This window comes from Xenopus laevis, chromosome 7S (genome assembly GCF_017654675.1).
Source record: "Xenopus laevis strain J_2021 chromosome 7S, Xenopus_laevis_v10.1, whole genome shotgun sequence".
Classification (NCBI taxonomy): domain Eukaryota; kingdom Metazoa; phylum Chordata; class Amphibia; order Anura; family Pipidae; genus Xenopus; species Xenopus laevis.
Genome location: NC_054384.1, coordinates 71,568,038 through 71,581,662, shown reverse-complemented (window position 1 = coordinate 71,581,662; position 13,625 = coordinate 71,568,038). Strand labels below are relative to the sequence as shown.

Genomic DNA, 13,625 nt, shown 5'->3' with positions numbered 1-13,625 from the left:
CAAAAACGACATCATGCTATATTCATAAAATTCGGGTTTCTTATAATAAACTTTCTGTTAATTGTGCCTGTGTCACTTAACACTATAATATAAAAAATTATCGCCACATCAATATTTGCAATATTCTGCCATATTTGAATTTTAAAATATAAAGACAGAGCAAATAAAAAACTGAAAATTAAAAAAAAATAAAAATAAGCTGAACAGGATTGAAGAACATCAAAATAAAATACAACTAACCTACACACCACGGGTGGCTTTGGCTTATTTAGTGAAATCTGACAAATATTAGCATAAGTATTATAATAAAAACTGTGCTTAGTTAAAATCATATAAAACAGAGCAATTGTATAAAAATGGTAGCAGGGTTAGACTCTGTCACATGTTTTCTAATTAGCCCAGTTCCTAAAAACATATTTTTTCAGAGGCTATGGGTTAAGGGGCAAAAAGGGAACTAGAATGGGAAAAGGGAAGATGAACTAAGGCTAGTAACCGGTCATTTCCTAGGGAAGTACAAGCAATTAAAAAAAAAAAAAAAGACAAAATGCAAAAAGGAAAACCCTCATGCTCAATTCATAAAATTCTGGTTTCCTAAAATAAAAGTTTTGTTCAATTGTGCCTGTGTCACTTCACACCACAATAAAAAACGTATTTCCACATCAATACAAATAACGGTGTCACGTCAACTTCATGGCCATGGCCATAAAATGTTTACAGGACTGTTAGGAGTGGTTCCCCATTGCACAGGAAACAGCAGCAGTACTTATTTTTGATATTGTGTATGCATTTCTTGCATACATGTTAACTCCCACAGATAACAAACAAGGGATATCTCAGATATCCTTGGAGTTACAAGATTTTGGAGCCCTTCCCCAGCTCTCCTGTGGTGATAGGCCATTCCCACAATTTCATTTAATTTAATGTCCAAAGCGCACATTGGCAGTAATCAATTTGCCGCATTCAAAGGCCCAGATTGTGATCATGTGCAGGTAGTAACGCTAGACCAAGCCCCCACAACAATTAGCAAAAGTATGCCTCTCCATCTGAGCAGGTGGTTACAGAATAAGAACTTCCTGAACTCTTGGCTGGAAGTAGTTATTGAGACCCAAAGGGCCGCCATCTAACGCCATAGTTTACAAAACTGTTATGTACAGTAGATGATGTGCAAATACAGGGGCGATCTAGGGGCTGATGTCGTCTGAGGCAGATGACGCCCCCCGATCCACGCTTAAAACTTCAGAGCGGGTCAAAGATGGGGCTGCATCACTAGTGTAATGAGCTCAACAGTGCTCTCACTAGTAGAATTTCTCACTTTGCCTCATAGCAGGAGCAGCACTGTGCAAATAGTAATGCTGAGAATGAAATCTAACAGTATAATGGGACACAATAAAAAAAGTTTAACTTTAGGGAAAAGACGCAGTTTCTTTAGCTGAGCAGAAAAACTGACATTTAATCAAAGAAACAGAGGAAACATAATAGTTAAGGTGAGGAGGGCTAAAAAGAAGGCATGTGAATACCTTCTGTTTAATCAGGCAGAGAGCAGAGACAAGGGGCGCCTGGAAGCAGAGAGAGGGACGGATTGCTACTGCAGAGTTCTACTTGTCACTCACGGACATCACAAGGTCATGCTAGTGAGAAACGGCCTGCGTCTCTCTTGACTCTGCTAGACTTTCATGAGGAAGTAAGGTACAGGGGCGGTACTGTACTTGAGAAGCTGGATCCAAAATGTATGCTAAAACCATACTAACTACAGTTTTTAACCTGTATAAATATATACGGTTAAGTAAAAAAAATATCAAGGTATATGTCCCCTTTAAAACATATTTTTTTTTTTTGGGCAACAGGATCACTTTGGAAAATTGTAAAATGTTTGCGCTTTTCCACAGGCTTATGCACTCAGGGAAGAGAGGTAATCAAGCTTTAACCTCCTACTCAGGTTTATACTTACTGTGTGTCTGGCACTCCCACTGTGTGTCTCCTCATAGACAGGTACCTGGCCAGTGCCTCAGGTGAAGGTTCCTCCCCTTCATCACTATCCAGATTCATGGTTCCATTTGTCTGCAGAGAATAAATCAAGACATTAATTGGAAAGACACGATGAACACATCCTCACTTGCACGAAGAACATTAAAACAATTTTAGGCTCTTAACCAAGCTACAGATTGTCAAACTATATACTGTATAATATGTACCTTTGATAGTAAATTCTCAAATTTTACAGTACAACAAACTGAGACAATACAATACATTGCGATAACTCGGACTTCTCTGGGAAATGGACCTCGAATAGGTACTTCTTTAGTTTTAGTATGGATAGTACTGCACATAATATGGCAAATATATAGTAGGAAGGTATACATGTAGTTTGATGGAGACAAGAAAGAATTGAACTATGGGGGCCAGAGAGCATAAGATGCTGATGTCATATTTTAAATTTATGCTTTTTTGAAACTTAAACAGGGAATAAAAAATGTCTATGAACTACAGGTGTTCAAGGATTCATTCTTGCTTCTTTTGCAATATGATGACAGCTTTCATGCCTATTAATAAGAAAAAGAAACTTAGAACTGCCCTATTTTCTATCCTTGAATAACTAGCTCTGACACACTGAGTAATAAGAATTATGTAACAAACAACGTTTCCAAAGCATGAAGTGGTAAACAGATTAAACGGAATGCTCACCTTAAAGAATTCTCAGTTGCATAATCATTGATGTTGACGTTACTATAATACTAATGCGGATGTTGATATTGGATTATTATTGTTCTTATTGCATATATCTTTATTGTCTGTATCAGCATTATTTGCTATTGTTGCTGTAACGTATCAATATAATTCTAAGTTTTATGTAAATAATATTACTAATTTCACTATAATACACCTTTCTTTTTGAAATGTTTAAAAATTATCTTTGAAAAATCCAATAAAAACTATTGAAACAAAAAGAATTCTCAGTTCATGTAAAAATGTTAGTTTTGTGCATATTTGCAATTTATATCTGTTTAAGATTTCCAACAGTTTTGCTTTCTGCAGGTCAGGCTAGGGGCCCCCAAACCTTTGCAGTGCCATGGAGTGGGTCTACATAACACCAAGAGAGCAGCAGAAGACTCAAATAGTTCTGTGCATTCCTGCCCTCTCTGTTCAGTTTGCAATCTCCTATTTTGCTGCTAATTTGTATCTAAACCCTTTTCCCCTAGTGCACAATGAGGTGTGAGCCTTTAAAATTGATAACATCACTAACCACCATCCTTGCTTGTGCCAACAGGTCCCTCTCTAACCCAGGCTTCCACAATAGATGCAGCACTGAATTTCAGTGCACTTAGGGTACACCCTATGCACATTCTTTAAAGCATTGGAGTCAATAACCATTGCTGGAAACAGTTACATGTGTGTTCATGTAAATATTCACATGTGCTTTCTTACAACAAATAAGTAATTTGAACTTTTTTTTTTGTCCATGCAATAGCCACTACAATTGAATTTCTTACCTCAACTATCTGGTTCTCCGGGTTGATTAGTTGAACCTGAGGCACATTTATACTGACTGTATTACTCGCAGAATCAGCCTGTAGGAGTGAAAAGGCAAAGAATCACCAATGGTATTAGCAGGTACATACAGGCACACTTGATAAAGGATCCTTGGGGTCCGAAACATGTTGTGATACAATAAAGAATGTTTTGCGGCAGAGACTGCGTTTGATGTGCTCCATCCATACCCTTGTTTATTGAATTAGCAGGTACATAGGTAATATGTATATTTAGGAGAATGGAAGATAATACATTTATAATGTTAAGAATAACGTAACACTTTCCATTGATGCAACAGCATGGGACTAAGTCTGTAAAAGCAAACACCCATAGATCGCTTTCTTTTAACAAACAATGGAAAGTACAGCCACGTTTTCACATAATAATCTAGGACTTGGAATTCTTCTTAAGTGTTTTTTTCCCCCAAAGGGATACAATCTATGGCAGTTCTCCTTATATTCATTGCTGTTCTTTGTAGTGCTGAACAAAATGTAAAGCATTCCATAGCTATTATAGAGAAAAAATACCCCATTTTTAAACATAAGCATTCTGTAAGGCTGAATGTAAAATAAAGTGCATAAACTTTCACAAAAAAAATTATTTACAGAGACATATTATTTTACATGAAAACATGATGGTCTCTCTTAGTCAGTTGACTGGCGAATTAGCTGCTGGGTTAAGCTCCTCTATGTTGTGTCTATTTTTGTAAATAGTTCCTTTGAGTTGGAGATAGATTATCATGGTTTCCTTTCAATTGGTAGATAAACATATGTTTGTGTTAAAAACAAATTAGGTTTACTTTTTTTGAAGTTGATATAGTGTTTATGCTCCTGGTGGAACCTTTCATGCTTTTTATGCTGCTTTATTACATAATACACTAAGGGGGGTATTATTTATTTTACAACCACTACACAGTTTGCAGGCCTTTCAGCTAACTCACCTGGACTGAAGGAGTGGAATAAGAAACAGTTCGAGGTGCAGTTGGTTGAGTTGGGAGTCGAAGAGTTTTATGCCTCTTCAGACGATCACAGAGTAAACTATAGATAGCACTATAGTGATCATAGGCTTCTGTCCTGAGAGACTGAGCAAATTAAAGAACCAGAGATGAATACTGGACACAAGTTAAAAGATAATTGGAAAAAGTTGCTAGCAAAATAAAACGTAGCAAAGCAGAAAATCAGAAAGTGAAAGACATAGGGTGCAGAACTCACCTGCAAGGTACATTCTTTATCCAAACCCATATCTGCCATTGTCAACAAAACCTGTTCATTGAGGGGCTCCCTCTGTCGTTCTAACTTCACGTTCTGACACTCTGCTATCAACTATGTAAAATGGAATCAAGTACCAAAAAAAGTTATAAAGAGTTACAGATCTGTGATAAGTGAGAAAAGCAAAAAGGTTTGGGTTACCAAGGCAGGAGAAATGTGGTGCAGTAAACAAAGCATGACTACAAAAAAACCAAGAGCAGATGAGCTGAGTGAAAAAGGAAATGGAATAAACTGAATGGTTAATGAAAGGGTTTAAACATAGAACTTGCGTGGAGGGCAAGTGAAAGTCTGATGAGCTAAAGCAGGATCAAATACAAAGGAAAACCAATAAAAGTATATGGGGGTTAGGACATGCAAAGAGAATTTGCAAAATAAGGGGGGAAGCAATAAAGAGTAGCAGATAGAAGGTATTGCTGCATGAGGCTATGAGCAATTGCAGATAACAGTTTAAAGACAAGATTTACACTATTGAAAAACAAAAAGGGCAGAAAGTAAGGAGTGAGGGGGGTAAAAAGGCAATAAGTAGTTGCTCAGAAACCCAAGTTTCTGTAGGGTAGATGCATTCTCACAAAGGCTTATGACTGACCCTTTCAAACTCCAGATCCTGCTCTCCTTGGCACATCCACTTGTGTTTGCAAATCTGCTCCATAGAAAGACGTTTACTGGGCTCCAGAACCAGCATGTGTCTTATCAGATGTTCACATTCTAAAGAGGAATAAATGCCGAAGCAGCCATATCACTAAACTAGTTGCTATTTCAATCCATAATGTTTCTCTCACTCTATACAATCGTTTTTCTTTTCCCTTAAACATTTAGATTTTTAAAACAAAATTTAATGAGTGCAAAGCAGAAAGAAATCTAGGATCAAATATTACTAAATCAAGAAGAAAAGGTCCTAGCAGCTGAAAAGCTTTTTAACTTAAACTGGATACTGTCATGGTAAAAAAAAAAAAATTCAAAATGCATCAGTTAATAGTGCTGCTCCAGCAGACTTCTGCACTGAATCGGTTTTTCAAAAGAGCAAACAGATTTTTTTTTTTATATTTAATTTTGAAATCTCACAAGGGGCTGGACATGTTGTTAGTTTTACAGGTGCACTCAGCCATGTCACTTGCACTCTGATAAACTTCAGTCACACTGCACTGCAAGTTGGAGTCATATAAAATTTACCATAGACAGATGTTTGCATAAAACTTTCATCCTTGGTAAGATGCCACAAATGAAGCCATTACTCAAAAAAGGTGTAAAAGTATGTTAGGAGTTTGCTCCAGACACATAAGTGTGATGCAGTTCCATTATGGGAGATGAGATTGAAACAGAACTTTCATGGCAAATAACAACATAACTAACGTGAACTGCGGCAGCATCTCTTGCTGTAGTACTGCTTAACATTACTTAAGACTGGAGTTAATGTTAAAACAGAATGAAGAATGGGTGGTAAAAAATACTGGAAATTCTGCAAGGGACATTGCTTTAGTGCTTTATCTTAAACACATATTACTTAAAGTGACACCAGAAATTTAACCTTTTTTTTTTTTTTTTTTACATCTACCATAAAACTGACTTTGCATGCTTGTAATTTCGCCATGAAGTATTTCCCCAATGCTTTTACATTACCTATCTGACTCCCTGTGATATGCCATATTTGTGCAGCAGGAGTCCGTTAGCATTAGAAACTCTAACTGAGAGGCTGAGATGGGACAGTCAGGTTGGCAAAACAGTCATGTTTAGGAACTTCAACTAACAATTACTTCCAAAAACAAACCACTCAGCAAAAAACATTACATTAATATTTTAATATTTTAAAAAGTAGTTTTTTAGTGTCAGTATCAATTGAAGCACAAAGATCCAAAAGAACAAAAAGAAATTGCAGATGCAAATTGGCTGTTTGAATATATCCCATTATTCTTTAGGTCATTAAGACAATGGCACAGAAGATATTTTGTCACACCATGCTACAAAAATGCAGGAGAAGACAATTTATGCCACTCACAAGATAAAAATATTTTTGCAATAAAAAGGTAACTTTACAGGAGAAATAAACCCTAAAAATGAATATGGCCCAAAATATATAATTTTATCTACTGAACTTATTGGACCAGCCTAATGTTTCAGCTTCTCAATAGCAGCAATCATCCAGGACTTCAAACTTCTCACAGGGGGTCACCATCTTGGAAAGTGTCTGACACATGCGACACATGGGATCTGAGCAGCTGTTGATAAGCTAAGCTTAGGGGTTGTTGCAAATTATCAAGCAGAAAATGAGGTTGGCCTGTAATATAAGCTGATGCTACTGGGCTGATTTTTAAATTCTGATGCTAATTGCATTGGTTTCTGAGCTGCTATATAGTTATCTGTATTAATTACTAAACAGCCTTATATTGTGACATTTATATTCTATGTGTACTGTATATTGTGAGTTGGTCCCTAAGTTGGTCCCTAAGCTCAGTAAGTGACAGCAGCACAGAGCATGTGCACTGAATAAGCAGAAAAGAAGATGGGGAGCTACTGGGGCACGTGTGCCATTGCCCTAAGAGACAGATTAAATTGTCCACAGTTGCATTTTCTAATGTAGCTAGCTCTAGGAAGAATCTTGCAGTTTAAGCAAAGTATTTAATGGCTGGGCACAGACAAGAATGCATGATGATGTTGGCGGGAGACTTACTTAAAGGAATTGTTTAGTGTAAAAATAAAAACTGGGTACATAGATAGACTATGCAAAATAAAAAAAAGTTTCTAATATAGTTAGTTAGCCAAAAATGTAACGTATAAAGGCTGGAGTGACTGGATGTGTAACATAATAGCCAGAACACTACTTCCTGGTTTTCAGCTCTCTTGATTTACCTGGTTACCAGACAGTAACCAATCAGTGACTTGAGGGGGGGGCACATGGGTCATATCTGTTGCTTTTGAATCTGAGCTGAATGCTGAGGATCAATTACAAACTCACTGAACAGATATGTTCCATGTGGCCCCCCCTTCAAGTCGCTGACTAGCGTAGCGTTATAGAACTGAAAAGCAGGAAGTAGTGTTCGGGCTATTATGTTACACATCCAGTCACCCCAGCCTTTATACATTACATTTTTGCCTAACTAACTATATTAGAAACATCTATTATTTTGCACAGTGTTTATTTTCACACTCAATATTCTCTGAGTGTTTCAGAACAGTCTATGTGTTAATCTGATGTGCAATGTGAAGTATTGGTCAGCCATGGTTAAGAACATTACTTTTTCTTTTGGAGAATTACCAAATTTAAATGTTGCTAAAACAATACTTTTCCTTTCATGGTTGTGCCTTCTACTTGCAATGACAACAGAGATCTCCATAATGTGTATGTTACCTGTGGACATAAAGAAGGGTATACGAAACTTCCCACTAAGGACACGTGCCCGCAGGTTCTGTAAAGTACTTCCATCAAATGGGAGAGCTCCACAAACGAGCACATAAAGTACAACTCCCAGACTCTGAAGAGAGAGAGAGAGCAGAAGGAACATGAGACATGTAAACAACTCTAAGTAGACTATTAAGAGACTACTAATTGGACAAAATGCATAGTAATGTGGGAAACATAAATATAGCAGTATTAGCTTTTTTTTATCCATTCTATAATATACATAAAAGAAATGGCTCACACAGAAAAATGTTCTGCTTATTGTTAGAGAAGTTCTAAGCAATGCTCAACCACTGTTCAGGGCTGCACTGGATGTCAAGCATGGCTCTCTGTTGCATTTTTGGGAAGCTAGGGGCAGCGTTCTCTCTATGTTCTTTTTGCCGGTGAGCACAAATTTTTTTTTAAATTGCTTTTAATTGAAGCCTCATCACAGTCAAACATGTTCATTTGAACAATAATGCCATTGTTGTTGCAAATTGAATCACCAATAATCAATAAAATATTTTGATCAATGACGGTTTTGTTCTTGCATTCTTAAATAGTATAAACGCATTGTACATTTGTAATACAGATTGAACAAGTAAGGTTTGAGAAATTTTCAGGTTGGGTAGCGGTGGTCACTCTTACAAATTCACCACTACTTCTGACAAAGCAATTGTGAGAGGCCTATTTCTTTTTCTAATCTAAACAAATATCAACAGAACAAACATAAAATAAAACACTTAAATCAACTAAGCCCTTGCTAGAGGGGTTTTAACGGTTCTTCCTCTACATACGTTTCAGTGAGTCCTGGGAGGCAGCCATTACACCCTTCATTTTTAGGTCATTGTTGTTAGAATTAGAGGCATGGTATCTCAGAGACTTTCTAGATCGTACCACGTGGTTCGATAGAATGTAGAGACTGTGAGCTTTCGGAGGGGAGATTTAGGATATAGGTGGTCCATACGTCAAAAAAATTGTTAGTGTGAGATATTTTGTTTAGGGATGCTTCTGGCCAGTCCATGTGGAACAAGAAATGTAATTTGTTTTTCACTAGATTCATAGAAGGTGGAGCGGGCGATAGCCATTCCTGTAATATAGTTGTGTGCTGTTTTAATAAACTGTGAACACAGAGATGGGTGGATTCAAGTAATTACTAAATAATATATTTACTTATACAAATCCCTTGACCACCAATACAATTATTTGTGTGTTCTGGATTCTACAATTACTATGCATGCTTGCAGCACTCTCTGAAGGACAATGAACGCCCTATTCACAAATATGTTAGGCACTCCCCAGTGAAATAACAGTTTTTTCCTCAAAATCCTCACTTACCCAAATATCAACCTTTGGTCCATCATACTCCTTGCCTTCAAATAATTCTGGGGCTGCATAAGGAGGACTCCCACACCAAGTCTTAAGTAGTTGTCCAGGAGTGAAACGGTTACTGAACCCAAAATCTAACACAGAAACATGAAACATTCTTTGTAAATTACCTTATTTTGAAAAAGGAGGCAACCTAAGAAACAAAGCCATTCGAGTACTACCTGAAGTACACATAACATTGCTGCTACCAGTTTAACTTGTAGAGTTTCATATACATTATAGCATGCTACACAGAGCTATTAATCACTCCAGAGGCGAAAGACCAAGGCATGAATGGTATGGCTACATCTCAACACCTCCATGAAATGAAAGAAACAGAGACAATCTGTTCAGATATGAAACACTAATTTCAGCTTGCTTCTTTTCAGGTAACCACAAGTGTCAAAGGTCACTTTACCACCTGTTAATGCAGTCATAACCAACACAAGATTGCCATTATATGACTGATTAGCTCATGAACTTCCATAATAAAAATCTCAATGTTTCAGTTAGGAACTGTACTAAAAATGTATTCTTCATGAAAAGGTTTTGTAACGCAGTGTATCCTAAACTCAGAACTAACTCTAAGGAACCAGTCTCGCTCACTCTTCTGCCTTTAGCAGCCGCCGGATGTCTATAAAATGACTTGGTATGTGTGAGTTTTGCCCCAAAAAGCCCAACCAGAGTTTAGTAAATAACCCCAAAGTGTTGCTAAGGGTTGTTGTGTGCTCACCAACCTAGCGGTTTTATTAACAGTTATAGAAAATGGGGGTGCACTGTATTGTGGTTCAGGAATGGGGAGGGAGGCCTCCAGTGGGAAAGAAGACAAAATCCAATATTGCCGACCTTGAGGCAATACCATTTTTCAAAAGGGCATGGTTGCACAATGCCAGTCACAATGATTATTTTGCAAAGAAGTTTTAGAAACTCAAGTGAATTTTTGTCCACACTGACCTATAGCAAGAAGAGATAGGTTTTATGGTTATCTATGAGGTAAGCACCATGGTCTGTATCTAGTAGAGTATGTATCCACCCTAGTGGATCCAGCCTAGGGTTTAAAGTAAACTTCTCTCTCTGGAGAGTGTTGTTAACTTATTTGGCTGTTGTGAAGGCAATGATTCTGCGATCATCCACCACTGTTGTCTTCTGTGGACATCCAGGTATTTTTGCATTGCTGAGTTCACCAGTGCTTGCTTTCTTTTTCAGGATGTACCAAAATGTATATTTTGCCACTCCTAATATAGCAGCAATTTCTTGGATGGGTTTTTTTCTGTTATGGCAGCTTAAGGATGGCTTGTTTCACCTGCATGGAGAGCTCCTTTGACCACATGTCTGTTCACAGCAAAATCTTCCACATACAAGAACCCCCCTCAAATCAACTCCAGGGCTTTTATCTGCTTCATTGAAAATGACATAACAAAGGAATTGCCCACAACTGCCCATGAAACAGCCTTTGAGTCAATTGTCCAGTTGCTTTTGAGCCCCTGAAATGAAGTGATTGTGTTAAAAAAGGCCTTTTTATGCAATATTTTTGTTCAAGTTGAGTTGTTTCATTTAAAATTCATTGTGGTAATGTACAGAACCAAAATTAGAAAAAAGATGTCTCTGTCCAAATATGTATGGACCTAACTGTACATTTACACCTTAGGTTCAGACTGTAGGCAGGGACCCTTGGTAATCCCCTCTTCATACCTCAGACGAAGCCTCCACTGTGTCCTGGATTGTGCATGGATGATTTGGTTTAGTGAGTGGTCAGGATACTTGTGACTTTACATGCCAGCATGTAACTAAGACTGTCCCGGACAGAGAGGGAGAAATCTCTAAGGTGGTCATGATAGCTAACTGTTCTGTGCTACACAGCCTATGCCTGAGGGCAAATGTATAATTCTCTTGTCTGTAGGGGATGTTTAAACATGTGCATAATAGAGTTTGCTGTGTAGTATACGTATGTGATATCTTTATAGTGCCTAGTTGATTTGGCTTTATAGGTTAAGTTTAATTGGGTAATACGTAAACTTCCATTTTTTTGGTGTATGCCAGGAAACCCGCATATACACAGAAAGAATACACAAAACGCTTTGAAGATAGTGGCCTGGTTGGAATTGAACTTGAAAGAAGGAAAAAGCTGGCATATGGGCAACAAAGGAAAACATTGACTGAATGCATAAATGCATTCACTGTGCAACAATACAGAAATATTCACACTGCAAAGCTTTCTACTATTGACAGAATGTTATTTAGTAAAGTCTTTTATGGCTCATTTAATAACATAGGTTGGTAAGATGCTCAGTGTGACTAAATAATCATGTCTTAAAAAAATATTCTACCACAGCGCTGTCCAAATGGCGGCCAGCAGCCCCCCTTTCCGTGCCGCTCCATTAAAGTCTGGCTGCTGTGACGGCTTACCTTTCTGTAAGCTTTTAAAAGTATCAGAACAGAGATTTACTGACCCCTGTATTGTTCACACTTCATATTAAGGCTGTAAAAGATCTGCATTGTTCACACGTGTAAGAGCCTGCACTTTTTACACCTCAGACTGCAAGTGCCTGGATTGTTCACTCTTGGACAGATTGTAAAAGCAGAATCGGCTTTGTGCCACTGTACATACTCTTCATCTTAGAATAGTCACAATCAGTTACGTGTGCAGCCCTGATAGGTTTCCCTGTCTCCTGTCCACCTGTGTGTCATATTCTAGCTGCCCTACCTTGCCTGTCCTACACTTACACTGCCTGTATGCCCTACTTTGCCTGCATGTGCCATACCCGGCCTGCCGTACACTGCCTGTGTGTGCTATACTGTGCCTGCGATATTCAGCCTGTGGGAGGTGAACTTTGTGGGGTTTAGTCCCGGGGATTTGTTAGCATTTGGGAAGACTTTATAGGGGGTCCCTAAGTCATTTATTTACATGCTTTTTGTTATGCTACAACCAGTAATGTGGGTATGGTCTTAACATTTCTTGTGATAACATGGATATGGTTTTAAAAAGGGAGTGGCCAACACAAACTTCCATTATCAGCCCTCCATGACGTTGGCCAGAAAAATTCTGGCCCTCAGTACCACAGAAGCCGTTTACCACAGAAGCCGTTTACCACAGAAGCATTGTTTAATTGAAAAAGATGAGAACTTTCACGTGTAAAAAAGTAAATACAGCCCAACACGTATCACTAGCTAACATACCTCGAATTAAAATTGTTTGTAATTACGAAAAACAAATCTAAAAATCACAGAATTTCGTCAGGCCCTGTTGGCGTCAATGTGCATGAGTCTACTTTAAGAAAGAGGCTGCATAAATTAGACCTACATGCAGGCAGACTGGACCCTTGGGGGCTGCAAATGGAGGGCCCTCTTGGCAGTCCCCGGTGGAACTTCCGGCGAGCGCATGCACGAAAAACACCACACTGCACCACAACAGCTGGTCAACAGGGGAGCAGGCCTGGGCAGGTGGGGGCCCAAGATGGACTGGGCCCACCAGGTTTTTTACCATTAGACAGAGCTTATTTGCTATCTGCTGTGTAACTTGAGCCTTTTCTCCTTTGAATGGCTGCCCCCATTGCTACACAGCAGCTTATTTATATAAACAATAGTAGTGTTTCTTAAGCAAACACAGCTGTGTTACCAGTGCAGGGCAACACTGCATTATATTTTCATTACTTTTAAAACACTTATTTTTTGACATTACTGTTCCTTTAATGGGAGGTGTCCTTTGCTTTCCACAACATCAGGATAAGACTGTTCAAGAGCACCCAGGCAAAGACCAGGACTTATGGAACAATATGCTCTGGACAGAGGAAGTACAATTTTTTGGAAAAAAAAAAGAAAAAGAAATGGAGCGTTCTGGATGGTCCGAACTAAAAACCACTTAGATGCTAAAGGGGATTTAAAAAAAGGCATGGGAAGCAATAAACTCCCACACATCAAATAGCTTAAAAAAAAGTCTGCATGGAGGAATGGGGGGGAATTCTTTCCAGTCGATGTCAGAGACTGGTAGACATGGGTGTACTCACTTTTGCCACAGAAAGAAATACCATAACTGTTAATTTTATTTAGAATAAATGATTGCAAAGTCAAGTTTCCTTGGCGTTTTTTTC

The 13,625-nt window shown here is 38.2% G+C and overlaps 1 protein-coding gene across 2 annotated transcripts in view; it reads right to left on the bottom strand.

The window, feature by feature from the left end:
- sik3.S (SIK family kinase 3 S homeolog) overlaps positions 1-13,625 on the bottom strand; it is a 76,001-nt gene that overhangs the window by 30,861 nt on the left and 31,515 nt on the right. For both annotated transcript variants that reach the window (XM_041571380.1, XM_018227750.2), the window contains exons 5-11: positions 9,508-9,632; positions 8,140-8,263; positions 5,383-5,501; positions 4,740-4,850; positions 4,469-4,609; positions 3,489-3,566; positions 1,949-2,058 (exon numbers count right to left, since the gene is read on the bottom strand). In XM_041571380.1, the coding sequence (XP_041427314.1) occupies positions 1,949-2,058; positions 3,489-3,566; positions 4,469-4,609; positions 4,740-4,850; positions 5,383-5,501; positions 8,140-8,263; positions 9,508-9,632 (808 nt within the window). The remainder of the gene's footprint in view (positions 1-1,948; positions 2,059-3,488; positions 3,567-4,468; positions 4,610-4,739; positions 4,851-5,382; positions 5,502-8,139; positions 8,264-9,507; positions 9,633-13,625) is intronic.